The sequence below is a fragment of the Capra hircus genome, chromosome 14, assembly GCF_001704415.2.
Source record: "Capra hircus breed San Clemente chromosome 14, ASM170441v1, whole genome shotgun sequence".
Classification (NCBI taxonomy): domain Eukaryota; kingdom Metazoa; phylum Chordata; class Mammalia; order Artiodactyla; family Bovidae; genus Capra; species Capra hircus.
The window spans coordinates 81,186,383-81,205,242 of NC_030821.1; the positions used below are offsets into that span (position 1 = coordinate 81,186,383).

Below are 18,860 nucleotides of genomic sequence, written 5' to 3' on the forward strand. Positions count from 1 at the left end.
ACTACGGTTTCCGTAGTCCTGGGGAATCGGAAGTGGGGAGTCAATTCTACCGGGAAGTGTAGTTCTGTCGGGCGCTCAAGCCTGGCTGGCGCCCAGGCGGCATGGCTGGGCTGGAGCTCCTATCGGACCAGGGCTACCGAGTGGACGGGCGGCGCGCTGGGGAGCTGCGCAAGATCCAGGCGCGGATGGGTGTATTCGCGCAGGCCGACGGTTCGGCCTACATCGAACAGGGCAATACCAAGGCGCTGGCGGTGGTCTACGGGCCTCACGAGGCGAGTGGGCGCGCGCGAGCCGGGCTTCCTCTGGGGGCGGCAACTGCGGCTGTGAGGGGCTACCCGGCTGAGTAGAGGCCTCGGGGGTGAGGCTGGCGCGCGCCGCCTTGTGGGGCCGCGGCCAAAGTCCTAACAGTGTCTTGCACGACGGTCCCTGCCTTTCTCCAGCGCTCGCCACACCGCTTTGTTACTCCTAAAACCGCCAGGGCCGCTCTCACTCGCTCCCTCACCTCTCAGCTCCACTCCGACGTCACCTCCGGGTGACACCTCACCCCATCCCACCCCAGACCACCTTACCTACCCTTTACAAGTCAAGTTCCCTCCTTTACATCCACATACTTACCTGGTTTCCCGCACCCGCCTCCTCAGACATCAGTTTAACTTATTTCTCATTGTTTGTCTCCTCACTGGAACATAAACTCCGTGAAGACAGAGAGTGTTAATAAAACCGCTTGGGTTTATCACCACTCCAGCAATGGAGACTTAAGGCCAGAGAGGTAGAAGTAAGCATGGCACTCTTGCAGAGCAGAAAGGCTGGTGATGGGGAAGAGGGGTGGTAATTCCAAATGAGACTGAGGGATTTCTAGGGAAGCAGGAACCCAGGACCTTTGTAAACAGGGAAAAGATTCAGGATTTTTATCTCACGCGTGATGGGAACTCTTTATAAGGTAAGCAGTATATGTATTGTGCAGAGGAGGTAGAATCAGACTTGATATATGTAAACAGATTCTCATACAACGGAAGCATGGGTCAAGAGAGGACGAGTCAAGAGGGGAAACAGGGAGGCCTGTCAGGAGAGAGAGATCCAGGGACGATGGTGGCTTAGCGCCTGGCCCAGTGGCCCTCCCTCGGGCTGTTGTTTTGCAGGTAAAGTGGTTGCTTGTTGGGATGTTGGAGGTAGAGGGAGGAAGGGCCTGGCTCATGTGTTCTCCTCCACCCTACCCCAGATCCGAGGCTCCCGGGCACGAGCCCTGCCTGACCGGGCCCTGGTGAACTGTCAGTACAGTTCTGCAACCTTCAGCACAGGGGAGCGCAAGCGGCGGCCACACGGGGACCGCAAGTCCTGTGAGATGGGTCTGCACCTGCGTCAGACCTTCGAGGCAGCCATCCTTACACAGCTCCACCCACGCTCCCAGATTGACATCTACGTGCAGGTGAGCAGGCAGCAGCCCTCAGCCTGTGGAGGGGAGAGAGAAAGGAGGGGTTGGGGTTCAGCAGCTTGAAAGACTCATGCCACTGGGCGGTTCCTGCAGGTGCTGCAGGCAGACGGCGGGACCTACGCAGCTTGTGTGAACGCAGCCACGCTGGCAGTGTTGGACGCGGGGATACCCATGCGGGACTTTGTGTGTGCCTGCTCAGCTGGCTTTGTGGATGGAACAGCTTTGGCAGACCTCAGCCATGTGGAGGAAGCAGCTGGGGGCCCCCAGCTGGCCCTGGCCTTGCTACCAGCCTCAGGCCAGATTGCACTGCTTGAGATGGATGCGAGACTGCATGAGGACCACCTGGAGCAAGTGCTAGAGGCCGCTGCCCGGGCTTCCCGGGATGTACATACCGTACTGGACCGTGTGGTCCGGCAGCATGTACAAGAGGCCTCTGTCTTGCTGGGGGACTGAGCACAGGGCCACCCAAGCCCAGAATAAAACCTAAGCACCTTCCACTGTACTTTTCTCTCTTCCCCACCGCACTTCCTTGCCCTTGGATCCTGGCCTGGTGCTGGCTCTAGCAATGACTAAGGGTCCGCCCCCCAGACGTGCACTACACACCCCTTGCAGCCTCAGTGCTGCTCACCCTGCTCATCAGGGTGCTTCAGGTGAGCACCCTGAAGAAGGCGGATGTCCCTGGATGAAGTGAGCAGCCTGGGCCAAGAAGGGATTGCTGGGCAGTGAGACACAGCATGGTATAACGAGCCATGCCCCACGACCATGGAGTCTGTCATTCTCATCCCAACACATCCAGAGTCCTGAGCACAAGTCCTGAGGGGTTGGCTTTGGGTATTCACTATGGTCATGTGGGGGCCGTGTCCCACATCCTCTGGATTGTGGCTTGGACTGAAGGGTCTCTTGCCCCCTAGAAGCGTTTTGGGCCTGTCCTGCTACTTCCCTTGGGCTCCAAAAGTACAACAGACACATAATGTCACCTGGAGTCTTCTCAGTTCTGACCCTAAGACAGACACTGCCTGCTGCCCCACCACTGCACCTTCCTCTTTCAGGCTCCCCCTTCTTCCACCTCAGACTTGACTGAGCCCTCACCACCAGGCCCTGCAGCCTGAACCAAGGGGCTGCTCCTTCTCTAATATCCCAGGCACCTCCTGGCCCAGACAGGGGGGCTTCCCACTTTGTACTCAACACACCCCAGCTCCTTTGAAACCCTTTGGCCAGTAGTCTCATGCACCTTCTTCCCTGTGGTCATCCGACCCCAATGATCTTGGTTCTGGACACATGCTTGATTCCACTCGGCTGGTTTTGGTTATTGACATCCATAGGAATGGACCCGCCAACCCCTTGGCCTCTCTGCGGAAGCCCCCTCACATCCTACCACGGCTGTTAGACTGGTCAGTGCCAGTGGGAGCACCTTCAGAGATCTGGCGTCTATGTTCTTATCGCCGCTTCCGCTTTTACTCCCAGCTGCCCTATTCATCACTCTTCTCTGAGTCCAGTTGGAGCCGAGCTTTCTCGGGCGGCCGGTAGTCTTCATTGCCTCCGGTGCGGCACACTGCGGGCAGCCTACCTGGGGTCCGCTCTCTCTGGACGGGCTACGGGCTGGGGAAGCCGGAACCGGCTTCGCTCCCTCCACAGCGGTTCTGCTCTGGGCATGCGCAGCGGCGCGAGGGCCGTCGGGACCGGAAGTACGGGCGGGCGCGGAGCCCGGGTCTGACAGGAGCGGCGCGCGGGGTCGGCTGCCGTAACTGGCAGTGGGAGCGCCGTCCCGGAGCCGCCCGGCCCTGCCATGGGCCTCCTGTCGGACCCGGTGCGCCGGCGCGCCCTCGCCCGTCTCGTGCTGCGCCTCAACGCGCCGCTCTGGTGAGGGCGGGGCCCCGGGGGCAGAGGCCCCTCAGACCGCTCGCGCCCGTCCCCTCCCGCCCACTGGGGTCAGTCGGGGCCTCAGGCTTGGGGCTCAGCTCTCCCGTCGGGCGTCCCGGGACTCGGTCCAGGTCCCGCAGATATGCCCTCTCCACTCCCAGTGCAGAGACAGAGGCAGGGCCTCTAACGCTCCGGTGGTCCCTCTGTCTCTCTCCCCGCAGCGTGCTGAGCTATGTGGCGGGCATCGCTTGGTTCCTGGCGCTGGCTTTCCCGCCGCTGACCCAGCGCACTTACATGTCGGAGAACGCCATGGGCTCCACCATGGTGGAGGAGCAGTTTGCGGCCGGAGACCGTGCCCGGAGCCTTGCCCGGGACTTCACTGCCCACCGCAGGAAGTTGGGGTGAGCGGCCGAGCTATGGTTATCAGAGAAGCAATGTCAGTCAAGGCCAGTGAACTCTGCTCAGAAGCTCTCTTTGTGTCTCCAGGGCTCTGCCAGTGGCCTGGCTGGAGCGGACGATGCGGTCAGTGGGGCTGGAGGTCTACACGCAGAGTTTCTCCCGGAAACTGCCCTTTCCAGATGAGACACACGAGCGCTATGTATTGTGGGGGAGGGGTGTGCTTGCAACCATGAAGCACCTTGAGGGGGCGGGGGGATGTCCTGGGGCCAGAGCAGTCACTGGTGGGTATTTCTAGGACTAGAAGGGGAGGCTCTCAGCCGCCTCGAGTGCGGTCGTGCTGAGGCTCCCCCCCAAATACTGCTTGCAGATGGTGTCGGGCATCAACGTGTACGGCATCCTCCGGGCACCTCGCGCTGCCAGCACGGAGTCCCTGGTGCTCACCGTGCCCTGTGGCCCTGACTCAACCAACAGCCAGGCTGTCGGGTTGATGCTGGCTCTTGCTGCCCACTTCCGGGGTGAGGCTCAGGAGCTCCTACTGGCAAGAGAGGGTTTGGCCACCCTCTCGGACCCTGCTGACCTGCTTCTGGTCTCTAGGGCAGATTTACTGGGCCAAAGACATCATCTTCCTGGTGACAGAACACGACCTGCTGGGCACTGAGGCTTGGCTTGAAGCCTACCACGACGTCAATGTCACTGGTGGGTGCTCTTGCCTGGCCCTGGCCCCTCCCAGGGCCACTGTCCTCACTGGTCACTTGTTGGCAACTCACTCACCTGCTTCCACAGGTATGCAGTCATCGCCCCTGCAGGGCCGGGCTGGGGCCATCCAGGCAGCTGTGGCCCTGGAGCTGAGCAGCGATGTGGTCACTAGCCTTGACGTGGCTGTGGAGGGGCTCAATGGACAGCTGCCCAACCTGGACCTGCTCAACCTCTTCCAGACCTTCTGCCAGAAAGGGGGGCTCTTGTGCACGCTGCAAGGCAAGGTAGGGCCACCTGCCTGGGTAGCATGGGACCTGTGTGTCGGGCCTATCTGACTTTGTCCCCAAATCTTCTAAGCTGCAACCCCAGGACTGGACCTCAATAGATGGACCACTTCAGAGTGTACAAACGCTGTTGCTCATGGTTCTGCAGCAGGCCTCCGGCCGCCCCCACGGTGCGCATGGCCTCTTCCTGCGCTACCGCGTGGAGGCCTTAACCCTCCGTGGCATCAATAGCTTCCGTCAGTATAAGTATGATCTGGTGGCGGTGGGCAAGTAAGTGGCTTCTGATCTCCCCTTTGCATGCTTGGGGCAGGGTGGTGAGTGGGTGCCTGGGGGTCTGGCTGTCTGTGACCCTGGCCCACACCCGACAGGGCTCTGGAGGGCATGTTCCGCAAGCTCAACCATCTTCTGGAGCGCCTGCACCAGTCCTTCTTCTTCTACCTGCTCCCTGCGCTCTCCCGCTTTGTCTCCATCGGCCTCTACATGCCGGCCGCCGGTTTTTTGCTCCTGGTCCTCGGTCTCAAGATATCCTCTGCCTCCACTGTCTGTTTGTGGCTGGCTTCAGGTCCCCCCACTCTAGGCTGGGGAGAGGTCTCCATCCTTGGGGCGGGGGAGTAGGAGTGAGCCCTGGGTCCCCCACTGGGCAGAGCCCATCACACCTCTCATCAGGGTCCTTGACTTATCCACGCTCTGGAACTGTGGATGCAGCTGCATGAGGCTGGAGTGGGTCCTGAGGAGGCTGGGAAGACCCCTGGGTCCAGTCCCCCCCACCCTCCAACACAGGTGATGGTTCCCCCTCCTGCTATTGGGGTGAGCTTTTAGGGTCCCAGGTGGTAATTACTGCTGCTGCTCAGTGTCAGCTGCAGAGGAATGGGGAGAGTCCTTGGGACTCCTTGGTCCTAGGATCCATCTCCAAGTACCCGTGTGCCCTGCAGGGTGTGGCGCTGGCCTCTCTTGTGGCACCCTTGCTGGTCTCCCAGGCCATGGGCCTGGCACTCTACGTCCTACCAGTGCTGGGTCAACACGTGGCCACCCAGCACTTCCCCGTGGCTGAGGCCGAGGCCGTAGTGCTGACGCTGCTGGCCATCTATGCAGCTGGCCTGGCGCTGCCACACAACACCCACCGGTGAGGAGCTGGGCTGGGTGGTTGTGGGCAGGTGCACCCTGGATGTGCAGGCGGCTGCCTCTGAGCCCCTTGCCTTGCAGGGTGGTGAGCACACAGGCCCCAGACAGGGGCTGGATGGCGCTGAAACTGGTGGCCCTCATCTACCTGGCACTACAGCTGGCCTGCATCACCCTCACCAACTTCTCTCTGGGCTTTCTACTGGCCGCCAGCATGGTGCCTGCTGCTGCCGTCACCAAGCCCTCTGGGCCCCGGTACGTGCTGCTCAGCCCCCGCTGCAGAGCCTGCACCCCTCCCCAAGGGTTCCACCTCACACATTCCTCCTCCCAACCTGGTGCCTCTGCCCCCCACCCAGGCCGCTCTACACTGCCCTGCTGGTGCTGACGAGCCCAGCAGCTACACTCCTGGGCAGCTTGTTCCTGTGGCGGGAGCTGCAGGAAGCACCGCTCTCCCTGGCCGAGGGCTGGCAGCTCTTCCTGGCCGCACTGGCCCAGGGCGTGCTGGAGCATCACACCTACGGCTCCCTGCTCTTCCCGCTGCTGGCTCTAGGCCTCTACCCCTGCTGGCTGCTCTTCTGGAACGTGCTCTTCTGGAAGTGACGGAGGCAGCTAGGAGTTCCCCACGTTCTCTTCTTCCTAGGAAATAAACAGTTCTGTTTCAGATGTCCTTTGGGCTCCTGGCCCACTGTTTGCTGTGTGTGTGGGGCCACAGGCCCTGTTGCGAGAAACTGCCTGCAGGGCCTGGCACCTTGCTCAGCTGCTTCTGGTCCACTTACCATGTGGCAGGAGTGAGGGCCCCAGTGCCAGCCTTGGGAGGAGACCCTGGGTAGACACTCAGACCTGACTGCAGCCCCAAGTGGACTCCCAACGTCGGGGGTCTCTGTGCATCATGGTCCAGTGCTGAGCAGGAGGAAGCATGGCAGGCAGTGCTTGGGGGCCTGATGGGAGCTGAGGTGCCCAGAGACCCCCACAGCGCCATCTCCGGTGCTGGAACTAAGGGGACACGGGAGGCCTCAGGTATGGGGAATGTCGGCCAGAACTTTGATGTGGGCTTGGGGTACAGCAGGAGGAGCCCCTCTCCCGTCCTCCTGGGAGTGCCCACGAGAGATGGGACAGAGATGGAGCCACTGAGCCCACCCAGCTCCACCCAGAGCAACAGCCCAGGACAGGGGCGACCTGAGTACTGAGGGGCAGGGCACTGACGCGGGGCTGCACAGAGGCCTCAGGCTGGGCCAAGCCTCCTGAGAGGGACTGGGATGTCCAGTGCCTGTTGGGGAGGGGAGGAAAGCAAAGTGGGCTGTCTGGTGATGCCAGGGCCGCATGAGGCTGAGAGTCAAGGTGCCCTGCTAGGGCGGCGAGCCCAGCACAGTCCTGCGAGCCTCAGTGCTGAAAGGAGCTCACCAGCTCCAGATGCCCTCCCGCAGCACCACATCCTGAAGTGGGGTGATCTGGGACCATCCCAAGGAGGAAGCTCCAGGCCCCAGACCCCCCACCCAGGCCTGCCTCTGTGTTGGGGCTCCTCTTGTGTGAGACTTCCCTCAACACCTACGGGTCCCTAACTCCACCGTGGGAGAGGGCCAGCACCTGGAGGGCTTTACTCTGGGACTTCTCAGCATTGAAGGGTATGGGCACCCTGGGTCCAGATTGTTGGGGATGGGCTGGAGCAAGGGTGCTGGAGACCACTGTGACTGCAGCCTGCCCTTGGCCTGTATGTCTTCTAGTCACTTTCCCTTTTGAAAAAACTCCAGATCCTGAGGCTGGGCAAAACTTGCAGCCCACCCCCAACCCCCGCACCCCCAGAAATGCCTCCAGGCTAGCCTCTCTCGGGACTCCCCTGGTCAGTCAGGCACCACTGGTCTGCGGGCTCCTGTCTTACAAGGCAGAAGAGGTCTCGGCTCTGCTGTGGTCTCCCTGTTGACTGCAGACCAGCATCTAATACAAAACCCCTTCCAGGCATTCTACCTGGGCTTCGGCCTTGATCAGCCATTTTAAACTAGACTTCAGCAGTCACTTAAAACACAAATTGTGGAAATATATTACCTCATGAAACCACTGTTAGCTGTTTGAGCTTAGCTTTGCAGAACTGGATTTTGGCACTGATTTTCATTAAAGTCACTTGTGCTGTACATTTTATAAAGAAAGAAAATGTCAGGCTCTCAAGATGAGATGTACAAAGGCTGAGCATGAGTTCCTACAGGGTTTACTCTGAAGGTATCCCTCTCCCTCAGTTACGGAACCCTCATTTTGGCATGAGCACAGGCCACCCTGTGTAAAGATGTTCCTAGGCTACGTGCAGCTAGGTGAGGTCATGTGACTACAGAGGCCTCTAGATCTGAGCAGAAGCTTCAAGGGTGAGTCCAGTTCAGTTCAGTCGCTCAATCATGTCTGACTCTTTGGGACCCCATGGACTGCAGCACACCAGGCCTCCCTGTCCATCACCAACTCTCTGAGTTTACTCAAACTCATGTACATTGAGTTGGTGATGCCATGCAACCATTTCATCCTCTCTCATGCCCTTCTCCACATGCCTTCAATCATTCCCAGCTGCAGGGTCTTTTCAAATGAGTCAGTTCTTCGCATCAGGTGGCCAAAGTATTGGAGTTTCAGCTTCAGCATCAGTCCTTCCAATGACTATTCAGGACTGATTTCCTTTATGATGGACTGATTGGATCTCCTTGCAGTCCAAGGGACTCTCAGGAGTCACCACAGTTCAAAAGCATCAGTTCTTCAGTGCTCAGCTTTCTTTATAATCCAACTCTCACATCCATACAAGACTACTGGAAAAACCATAGCTTTGATTAGATGGACCCTTGTTGACAAAGTAATGTCTGCTTTTTAATATGCTGTCCAGGTTGGTCATAACTTTTCTTCCAAGGAGTAAGCGTCTTTTAATTTCATAGCTGCAGTCACCATCTGCAGTGATTTTGGAGCCCCCCAAAATAAAGTCTGACACTGTTTCCATTATTTCCCCATCTATTTGCCATGAAGTGATGCCATGATCTTTTCTGAATGTTGAGTTTTAAGCCAACTTTTCCACTCCCTTCTTTCAGTTTCATCAAGGGGCTCTTTAGTTCTTCTTCACTTTCTGCCATACGGGTGGTGTCATCTGCATATCCAAGGTTATTGATATTTCTCCTGGCAAGCTTGATTCCAGCTTGTACTTCTCCCAGCCCGGAATTTCGCATGATGTACTCTGCATATAAGTTAAATAAGCAGGGTGACAATACACAGCCTTGACGTACTCCTTTTCCTATTTGGAACCAGTCTGTTGTTCCATGTCCAGTTCTAACTGTTGCTTCCTGACCTGCATATAGATTTCTCAAGAGGCAGGTCATGTGGTCTGGTATTCCCATCTCTTGAAGAATTTTCCAGAGTTTGCTGGAAGTTCACAGTTCACATACTGTTGAAGCCTGGCTTGGATAATTTTGGGCATTACTTTGCTAGCGTGTGAGATGAGTACAATTGTGCGGTAGTTTGAGCATTCTTTGGCATTGCCTTTCTTTGGGCTTGGAATGAGAACTGACCTTTTCCAGTCCTGTGGCCACTGCTGAGTTTTCGAAATTTGCTGGCATATTGAATGCAGCACTTTCACAGCATCATTTCTTAGGATTTGAAATAGCTCAACTGGAATTCCATCACCTCCACTAGCTTTGTTTGTGATGGTGCTTCCTAAGGCCCATTTGACTTCACATTCCAGGATGTCCGGCTCTAGGCTGGTGATCACAGCATCGTGATTATCTGGGTCATGAAGATCTTTTTTGTACAGTTCTGTGTATTCTTGCCACCTCTTCTTAATATCTTCTGCTTCTGTTAGGTCCCTACCATTTCTGTTCTTATTGTGCCCATCCCTAGGGTGAATCCATGCAGACATCAAACAGCTGCTTCTTTCCCATTCTCGGGGATGTGGAATGAAGCACGTCAGAGATGTAAGCTTCAGCCCACCCTGTGGGTTGGAGGAGACAAAAGGGTGCCTCCCAGGACCTCCAAGACCCTGGGCTGCTAAACTAGGCTTCATTTACAAGAAAGAGAAACAAATCTCTATCATGTTTGGGTCATTATTTGGAGTTTTCTGACACTTTAGTCCAGTTCCTACAAGGGGGACTGTTGCTGAGCCACCCAGGAATTCTCAGGCAGTTGCCAGCTGGAAGTGTCTAGAAGTGTGTATGCATCTACAACCGTGCGGATCTGTTGTGTTGATCACCAATCTTAGTAATAAGTACTCGATATTCCTTTGCAGCTTGCCTCCCACACCCCAGAACAGGAGCTCTGTGGGGCAGGGCCTCTGTCTTACTTTCTGCCTCTTTTCCAGCAGAGCCAAGGACTGGGAAGGTAGAATATACATCTGTGTTTGTTGAATGAAAGAAGAAAAGAATCAGAGGGAGCCCTTCTGGAGGTCCAGGAGGAAACTGGGGTCAGGCCCGTCACCATCCTCTGGGCTCATGGCTGGGGATACGGGGTGAGGACTGTGAGGTCGAGGGTGCAGGACCCGCCTCAGGACACACAGCAGCTTCCCCACAGCCAGGCCTTCTGCAGACGCTCTGCAGTTGGCTGGCTGTCCCAGGTTAGCTCTGTGCTCTTCTCAGACCCTTTGCCAAGTCACCCCATTCCACCTGGGGCTTCAAGGTGGGGGCTCTGGGCTGCCTTAGGGTTCTTTCCAGGTTCCAGCTGCCTTCATGCCCACACTCAAGTCCTGCCCCCTGTCTAGGTCCCTCTTCTGAGGCCACATCGGTCACCTGTGCCTCCTGGATGTGCCACGGTCCCCTTTAAGTCATCTCTTCCCAACCTGAATACCTATTCTGCATGCACCTCCTCCCTGTGCCCTCACCCAATTCTGGACCTGGGGTCCACTTTGCCTCTCTTCCAGGGATGCCCCTTGCATCCAGGATAAAATTAAGCCTCCTCACCTTGCTCTCCAAGACCTGCACGACCAACTCCTGCCTTCAGAACATTTTTATTGTGCACAAAAGTAACACTGTACACCCACTCCCCTTTCACCCTTACTCTATTTTCTGTCTCTGGGTTTCCGGAAACTGGACTTTGATAAGAATGAATAGGATCCCTTATCTGCAGGGCATCCATTCCAGGACACCCAGTGGATGCTTGAAACTCTGGATAGCACTGAGTCTGACTTTCTGTTCCTGTCTTCCACCCACAAATTTAATGCCTTTTCCATCGTAACCAAGCACTTAAGGTTAGAGTTAACAGGCTTCCATATTTGTGGCTTGTGGGCTCTAAAGCACTGGCTCAGTAATTGTGGTGCATGGGCTTAGATGCCCCAAAGCATGTGGGATCTCTCCAGACCAGAGATAGAACTCGTGTTCCTTGCACTGGCAGGTGAATTCTTATCCATTGTACCACTGGGGAAGTCTAATAACAGTAATTTAGAATTCTAAATTTCCCTCTTAGCATCTCTCTTGATGGTGCTAAGTTTTGATATGTTGTGTTTTCATTTTCATTCGTCTCAAAGTATTTTCTAATTTTTTCTGTGATTTCTTCTTTGGATTTTTTTTTAAGAGTATGTTATTTAATTTTCACATAATTGTGAATTTCCCTACTCTCCTTCTGTTATTGATTTTTAATTTCATTCTGTTGTGGTCAGAGAACATACTTTATAATTTTACTACTCTTAAATTTATTGAAAATATTGATCTATCCTAAAGAACATTCCATGTGCACTTGGGAAGAATATGTACTCTCCTGTTGTTGGGTGGGGTGTTACACGGATGTCTTTAGGTCTGGTTGGCTTGCTGTGTTGCTCAAGTCTTTCTTTTCTTTGCTGATGGTCTGTCTATTTGTTCTATCCATTACTGGGAGTGGGGTACTGATGTCTCCCAACTGTTATGTTAAATGTTATTTTTCTCTCTTCAATTCTGTACAGTTTTGCTTCGTGTATTTTGGGGCTCTGCTAGTCTAATATATCTTTATAACTGTCATCTTGATGAACTGATTTTTTTTCCATTATAAAATGTCCTTCTTTAACGCTAGTATCAACGTCTGTCTTAAAGTTTATATTGTCTGATATGAGTATAGCCCCTCTAACTCTTTCGGTTACTTTTGGTTACTGTTGGTGTGGTGTATATTTTTCCAAATTTTTACTATTTGTGTCTTTGAATATAAAACATGTTTCTTATAGGCATTGTATAGTTGGATCATGACTTTAAAAAAATCCATTATTCTAAGCTCTGCCCTTTAATTGGTGACTTTAATCTATTTACATTTAATGTAATTAATGATATAGTACAATTATATCTGCTGTCTTGATATTTGGGCTTCCCTCATAGCTCAGTCAGTAAAGAATCTGCCTGCAGTGCAGGAGACCTGGGTTCGATTTCTGGGTGGGAAGATCCCCTGGAGAAGGAAATGGCAACCCACTCCAGTATTCTTGCCTGGAGAATCCCATGGACAGAGGAGACTGGCGGGCTGCAGTCCCTGGTGTTGCAAGAGTCAAACATGACTTAGCGACTAAACCACCACAGCCCATCAGGCTCCTCCGTCCATGGGATTTGCCAGGCAAGAGTACTGGAGTGGGGTGTCATTGCCTTCTCCGCAGGAGTTTTTAAATCAGATAGAAAAAAAGTTACAAAAAGCATTTGTACTTGTCTATGTAGTTGCCTGTGCTGGTGCTTTTATTTGCTCATGTGGATTTGAGTTATCGTCCAGTGTTCTTTCATTTCAGCCTAAGGACTCCATTTGGTATTTCTTGGAGGGCAGGGTGTTTGTGAGAAACTCTCAGTTTATCTGGAAACGTCTTAATTGCCTCCTTTTTTTTTTTTTTTTGAGAGATGGTTTTGCCAGATATAGAATTCTTGGTTGGCAGATTTACCTGGTTTATTCTTTCAGCATTTGAACCAAGTCATACCACCACCTTCTGGCCTCCATGGTTTCTGGTATGAGATTTTCTGTTAATTTTATTGAGGACTACTTGTATGCGATGAGTCACTTCTCTCTTGCTGTTTTTTTTCGAGGTTTTTTTTTTTTTCTTTCTTTTTAAAAATGTATGATGTGTACAGGTGTACTTCATCCTACTTGGGGTTCTTTAACTTCCTGTATGTGTAGAATACATACATGTTTGTTTGTTTGTTTCAGTCAAGTTTGGAAAGTTTTCAGTTACAATTTCTTTAAATTTTGTTTTTGTCCCTCACTTTCTTTCTCCTTTGCTCCTGAGAATTTTGTATAGATTGGTATGCTTAGTGATGTCCCACAGGTCACTGAGGCTATGTTAATTTTTACCCCTTTTTTTTGGTCTGTTTTACAGATCAGACGATCTCAATTGACATAACTTCAAGTTTGCTAATTCTTTCATCTACTTACTCAAACCTGCAGTAGAGCCCTTCAGTAAAATGTTTCATTTCCATTGTTGTACATTTCAACTCCATAATTTCCATTTGGATTCTCTTTGTAATTTCTTTTTATTGACATTCTCTATTTCATGAGACATTATTATACTTTCCTCTAGTTTTTTAGATATTATGGCTCATTGAACATACTTTTTGATTCAATTTTTATTAGAATTTTTTAACTTTTAGTGGGGTATAGTTTATTTACAATGTTGTGTGTTAGTTTCTGCTAGACAGCAAAGTGAAACAGTTACACATACACATACATCCTCTCTTTTAGATTCTTTTCCCATGTGACTCATTACAGAGTACTGAGTAGAGCTACCTGCGCTATACAGAAAGTCCTCATTAGTTATCTCTTTTATATGTAGTAGTATGTATATATCATATTTAGCCCCCCTTTCTTTAAATATATTTAGCTAAATTTCCCCAGGAGTAGTTCCTATTGATTGGTTCTTTTTCTTCCCATTTATAGGCCAGACCCTCTCCTTTCTTTAGATGTCACATAATTTTTTGTTGAAAACTAGGCATTTTAAATGATTTGTTGTTGTGGTTGTTCAGTCACTCAGTCACGTCCAACTCTTTGAGATCCCATGGACTGCAGCATGCCAGGCTTCCCTGTCTTTCACTTCTCCTGGAGTTTGCTCAAACTCATATCCACTGAGTTGGTGATGCCATACAACCATCTCATCCTATGTCGCCCCCTTCTCCTCCTGCCCTCAATCTTTCCAAGCATCAGGGTCTTTTCCAGTGAGTTGGCTGTTTGCATCAGATGGCCAGAGTACTGGGGCTTCAGCTTCAGCATCAGTCCTTCCAATGAATATTCAGGGTTGATTTCCTTTAGGACTGACTGGATTTAATGATACAAAGTGGAAATTCTGGACATTAGATTCCAAGTTTTGTTACTGTTGCTCCTGTGGTAGTTGCATTTGTATAGTGACATTTCTCAACTAATTCTATCAAGTAAGTCTACTATTTGTCATAGGTAGCCAGCAAAGTCTCTACCTGGTTAGCTCAGTGGTCAGATAAATGACTGGACAGAAATTTCCTTAAGTGTCTGGGACCAATAATTGTTCAGTTGCTCAGTCATGTCTGACTCTTTTTGACCCCATGGACTGCAGCATACCAGGCTTCCCTGTCCTTCACAGTCTCTTAGAGTTTGCTCAAACTCATGTCCATTGAATTCGTGATGCCATCCAACCACTTTATCCTCTGTTGTCCCCTTCTCCTCCTGCCTTCAATCTTTCGAAGCATCAGGGTCTTTGCCAATTAGTTGACTGTTCGCATCAGGCGGCCAAAGTACTGGTGCTTCAGCTTCAGCATCAGTCTTTCCAATGAATATTCAGGACTGATTTCCTTTAGGATTGACTGGTTCAATCTCCCTGCTGTCCAAAGGACTCTCAAGAGTCTTCTCCAGTACCACAGTTCGAAAGCATCGATACTTCAGAGCTCAGCCTTTTTTATGGTTCCACTCTCACATCCATACATGACTACTGGAAAAACCATAGCTTTTACTAGAGAGAACTTTGCTGGCCAACTGATGTCTCTGCTTTTCAATACACTGTCCAGGTTTGTCATAGCTTTTCTTCCAAGGAGCAAGTGTCTTTTAATTTCATAACCAATAAATCTCCATCTTTTCTAAGTGGCTCTGGCTGCATGTGGGACATGCTTCAGAATTCAGCCAGGCAGTTTACAACTCTGCTTTAGGCTTCAACTGTGCACAGAGCCTCAAGGTTAGCCAGAAGTGAGCACTTAGGGCTTTTTCTGGTCTTTCATGAGTATATACACTGTCCTACTTATGTTTGGGATTTTCTATATTCTGGAAATACGTGCTGTGCTGTACTTAGTCGCTCAGTTGTGTCCAATTCTTTGCGACCCCCATAGAATGTATAGCCCGCCAGTATCCTCTGTCCATGGGGATTCTCCAGGCAAGAATACCGGAGTGGGTTGCCATGCCCTCCTCCAGGGGATTTTCTCAACCCAGGGATGAAACCCAGGTCTCTTGCATTGCAGGCAGATTCTTCACCGTCTGAGCACCCTGTGGACATTGTATTCCCTTTTCTTCCTTTCAAGCTTTTTGGTTAGTCTATTACTTGAGCCAATTGTTCTCCATTGCTTCGGGGAAATTACAACTTTGAAATTACAACACTTGCCAGAATTGCCTTCAACAGTCTTAGGGGTTAGGCTAACAGCCCTGGACAAGCTGATTAGGCTTGGCAAGTGGGGTTTACAGGGGGCCATCAGACTGGTTAAATAATGGCAATTCTTTGCAGTGAAGGTGTTCTTCCACCGCTCCAAGTCGGGAAATATTGTTGGACGAAAGCGTGCAATAAAGCGGTGGATTCCAGGTTAGGGACGTCTAGGCGTAGGCGCGCAGCACAGCTGAGCCTGGAGAGACCAGCTGCGGGACTAGGGTAACCAGGTAGTTGGGCGTTGTCACGGCAACAGAGAGACGCAAAACCAACTTGCACAGCCGCAGGTTTCCAAGACGACTGGAGTAGCACCCCGACGCGGTGCGCGGCCCTGAAGGACAGAGCCCGCCCCCGCCCCGCCCCCTCACACGCCTCCCGGCTATCGCGAGGTTTAATATCCTCTGCCGCCGCAGAGGCCGACGGGAGCGGTGGCCGCGCTGAAGAGGGCCAAGATGGCGGCGGCGGCGGCTACGCTTCGCGGGGCGATGGTGGGCCCGCGGGGCGCGGGGCTGCCGGGAGCGCGGGCCCGAGGTCTGCTGTGTGGCGCGCGGCCCGGGCAGCTCCCACTACGGACACCCCAGGTGAGCTCTGGCCCTGAAACTGGCCGCCGCGCGGCCCCGCATCCCGCTGAAGGTCACCGCGGGGAGGCTCCCGGCGCGGGCTTGGCAGCGCGGGAGCGGCCTCTGCACCCGGGCCCCCGCCTCGGCCGGACCCCCGCCGCCTGCTGACCTTGGGCGCCTGGGAGCAGGGCTGGCCTCTACTCCTCCGAGCATCACAAGGGCCTGGTGCCGAGCGTGGGGGGCGGCGGGGCGGGATCGCCGCCGGCTCGGGACCGGGGGCTTCCCCGGGGGTCGCGCCGAGGCTCGCTCCGGCCCCGGCCTCCCAGAATGGGCCCGCGTCCTGAACTGACCCCAGCCTGACCTCGGCAGCTGCTTGTGACCTTGGCCTGTCCCCGCACCCTTACTCACTTCGGCCTGATTCCCGGCCCAGGATCCAAGAGCACGCCTCACATCTCCTCGGGGACGGAGCGGGTCGAGGGGTCCGCGGCGGGGAGGGCAGCGGCGCGCGAGGTGGCCGGTGTTGGGTGCATGAGAGTCAGATCCCCAGGTAGGGCTGGGTGGTGTTCTGAAAGGCGCTGAGCGGGACTCTTGCAGGCAGTGTCCTTGTCGTCGAAGTCTGGCCTGTCCCGGGGCCGGAAAGTGATTCTGTCAGCGCTGGGCATGCTGGCGGCAGGGGGTGCAGGGCTCGCAGTGGCTCTGCATTCTGCTGTGAGTGCTACTGACCTGGAGCTGCACCCTCCCAGCTATCCGTGGTCCCACCGTGGCCTCCTCTCCTCCCTGGACCACACCAGGTGTGTGGCTGGCTGGGGGAGTTTATGGGTGGACCGGGTGGGGTGGAATCCTTGGCGCCCGTAACCCTGTCTCTCTCTCCAGCATCCGGAGGGGTTTCCAGGTGTACAAGCAGGTGTGCTCTTCCTGCCACAGCATGGACTACGTGGCCTATCGCCACCTGGTGGGCGTGTGCTACACAGAGGATGAGGCCAAGGCGCTGGCTGAGGAGGTGGGCACCAGGCATGCAGAGGACCCAAGGATTGGGGCTCCTCCTGTGCTGGACAGCAGGTTTGTGATGGGGCTCTTGGTGGCAGGTGGAGGTTCAGGACGGCCCCAATGAAGATGGGGAGATGTTCATGCGCCCAGGGAAGCTGTCTGACTACTTCCCCAAACCGTACCCCAACCCCGAGGCTGCGCGGGCAGCCAACAATGGAGCACTGCCTCCTGACCTCAGCTACATCGTGAGAGCTAGGTAAGGGGCTGCCTGCAGGATGGTGTGGGGAGTGGGGAAGGCCCACCTCATGGCAGAGGCTGAGGACACCCCAATCTGGTCCCAGGCACGGTGGTGAGGACTACGTCTTTTCCTTGCTCACCGGCTACTGTGAGCCGCCCACTGGGGTGTCACTGCGAGAAGGCCTCTACTTCAACCCTTATTTTCCTGGCCAGGCCATTGGCATGGCTCCTCCAATCTACAATGAGGTCTTGGAGTTCGATGATGGTGAGAGGCCCCCACCCTGGGGATGGGCAAGTTGGGTCCTGTTTTCTTGTCCCAAGAGGTCTTGCACCTTCCTTGGTTTGGGGCACTGTGTATGTGTAAGAAGCATGGGTCATATTCATGCCATCCATGTACTGAGGGTGGGGGCTGGGTTCCATCCCTTTTGAAGCTTTGGGCAGGGACCCCCACAGACAGCCCTTAGACCACTTGTCCTTGACTCAGGCACCCCAGCTACCATGTCCCAGGTAGCCAAGGATGTGTGTACCTTCCTGCGCTGGGCAGCTGAACCAGAACACGACCATCGCAAACGCATGGGGCTCAAGGTGAAGGGACTGGGCTGAGGGGTACGGTGGGCCTGGGGACAGGCTGGGAGCTGAGCAGGGGTTCTTTCTGCCTCCCTCCTCTGAGCCTGTCTCATCCCCAGATGCTGCTGATGATGGGCTTGCTTCTGCCCCTGGTCTACGCCATGAAGCGGCATAAGTGGTCAGTCCTCAAGAGCCGAAAGCTGGCCTATCGGCCGCCCAAGTGACCCTACCCAGTGTCTGTTTCCTGTCCTGAGCTTCAGGGTCCTCAAGCCCGGGAGCCACACTGGGCCTGTTGAGGTCTCAGGTGGCCTTCCTGGCTAAGCCCCTCTTCCTCTGGGACAAGAGGGGGAAGGGCAGGAGCTGGGGCTTCAGTTCCAGATCATTCAGCGCCCACGGTGGAAATAAATTAAGTTTCTCAACATACTGACCTGAACTATCATGTGATAGGAGTATAGTTTTGCATGGGACTCTGGGCTTCTCAGGTAGTGGTAGTGGTAAAGGACCTACCAGATGAGGGTTCAGTCCGTGGGTCGGGGAGATCCCCTGGAGGAGGGCATGGCAACCCACTCAAGTGTTCTTGCCTGGAGAATCCCATGGACAGAGGACCCTGGCGGGCTACAGTCTATGGGGCCAGAAGAATCAGACAACTGAAGCAACTTAGCATGCGCGTGCACACACACACACACACACACACACGATGGGACTGGGATCCTTGCCCTAAGAGCTCCAGGGGGTGCCCAGTGTAGTGTGGTCAGGATTGCCCTGCACGGACTGTCGGCTGAGAGTCCAGTCAGCACTGAATATAGGGCAGGAAACAGAGAACTGGAAATAGCAACATCAATTAGAGTGGCCAGTATTTGGTCACAGGTGAAGAGGGGGGCCCTGAGCCCTGCTGCAGTAACTGAAGTCAAGTGAAACCACTTGACTTTCATCCTGAGAGCAGCAGGGAGCCCTGGTGCGTATCAACCAGGGAGAGGCTGCAGGATTGATCCTAGGACTGGGGGCAGCTGGCAGAGGCTCTCAGCCCTGCCAAGGAAGCAGAGAGGCAGGCAGAGGCCAGTGGAAGGAGCTCCTGGTCTCTTGGCTGGGTAGCTGGAGGTGCTTGCTGTAAACTTGAGAATGGTCCCCATCTCTGAGGGGATAGCCCCTCCTGGCAGTCCACAGGGTGGCTGGGTGTCGCCAGGTTTACA

General features: G+C 54.0%; 3 protein-coding genes across 3 annotated transcripts; all 3 read left to right on the forward strand.

The window, feature by feature from the left end:
• Positions 12 to 1,930, forward strand: EXOSC4 (exosome component 4). Its single transcript, XM_018058710.1, has 3 exons — positions 12 to 272; positions 1,220 to 1,426; positions 1,526 to 1,930. The coding sequence occupies exons 1-3, from the start codon at positions 102 to 104 to the stop codon at positions 1,883 to 1,885; spliced, it is 738 nt and encodes a 245-aa protein (XP_017914199.1). The 5' UTR covers positions 12 to 101; the 3' UTR covers positions 1,886 to 1,930.
• GPAA1 (glycosylphosphatidylinositol anchor attachment 1) lies at positions 3,103 to 6,457 on the forward strand. The gene is made up of 12 exons (XM_018058708.1): positions 3,103 to 3,292; positions 3,514 to 3,693; positions 3,779 to 3,890; positions 4,059 to 4,206; positions 4,286 to 4,387; positions 4,475 to 4,671; positions 4,745 to 4,941; positions 5,040 to 5,193; positions 5,356 to 5,451; positions 5,604 to 5,794; positions 5,875 to 6,045; positions 6,147 to 6,457. The coding sequence occupies exons 1-12, from the start codon at positions 3,219 to 3,221 to the stop codon at positions 6,388 to 6,390; spliced, it is 1,866 nt and encodes a 621-aa protein (XP_017914197.1). The 5' UTR covers positions 3,103 to 3,218; the 3' UTR covers positions 6,391 to 6,457.
• LOC102169976 (cytochrome c1, heme protein, mitochondrial) lies at positions 15,711 to 18,103 on the forward strand. The gene is made up of 7 exons (XM_018058711.1): positions 15,711 to 15,900; positions 16,474 to 16,670; positions 16,753 to 16,879; positions 16,965 to 17,122; positions 17,208 to 17,368; positions 17,588 to 17,688; positions 17,790 to 18,103. The coding sequence occupies exons 1-7, from the start codon at positions 15,772 to 15,774 to the stop codon at positions 17,892 to 17,894; spliced, it is 978 nt and encodes a 325-aa protein (XP_017914200.1). The 5' UTR covers positions 15,711 to 15,771; the 3' UTR covers positions 17,895 to 18,103.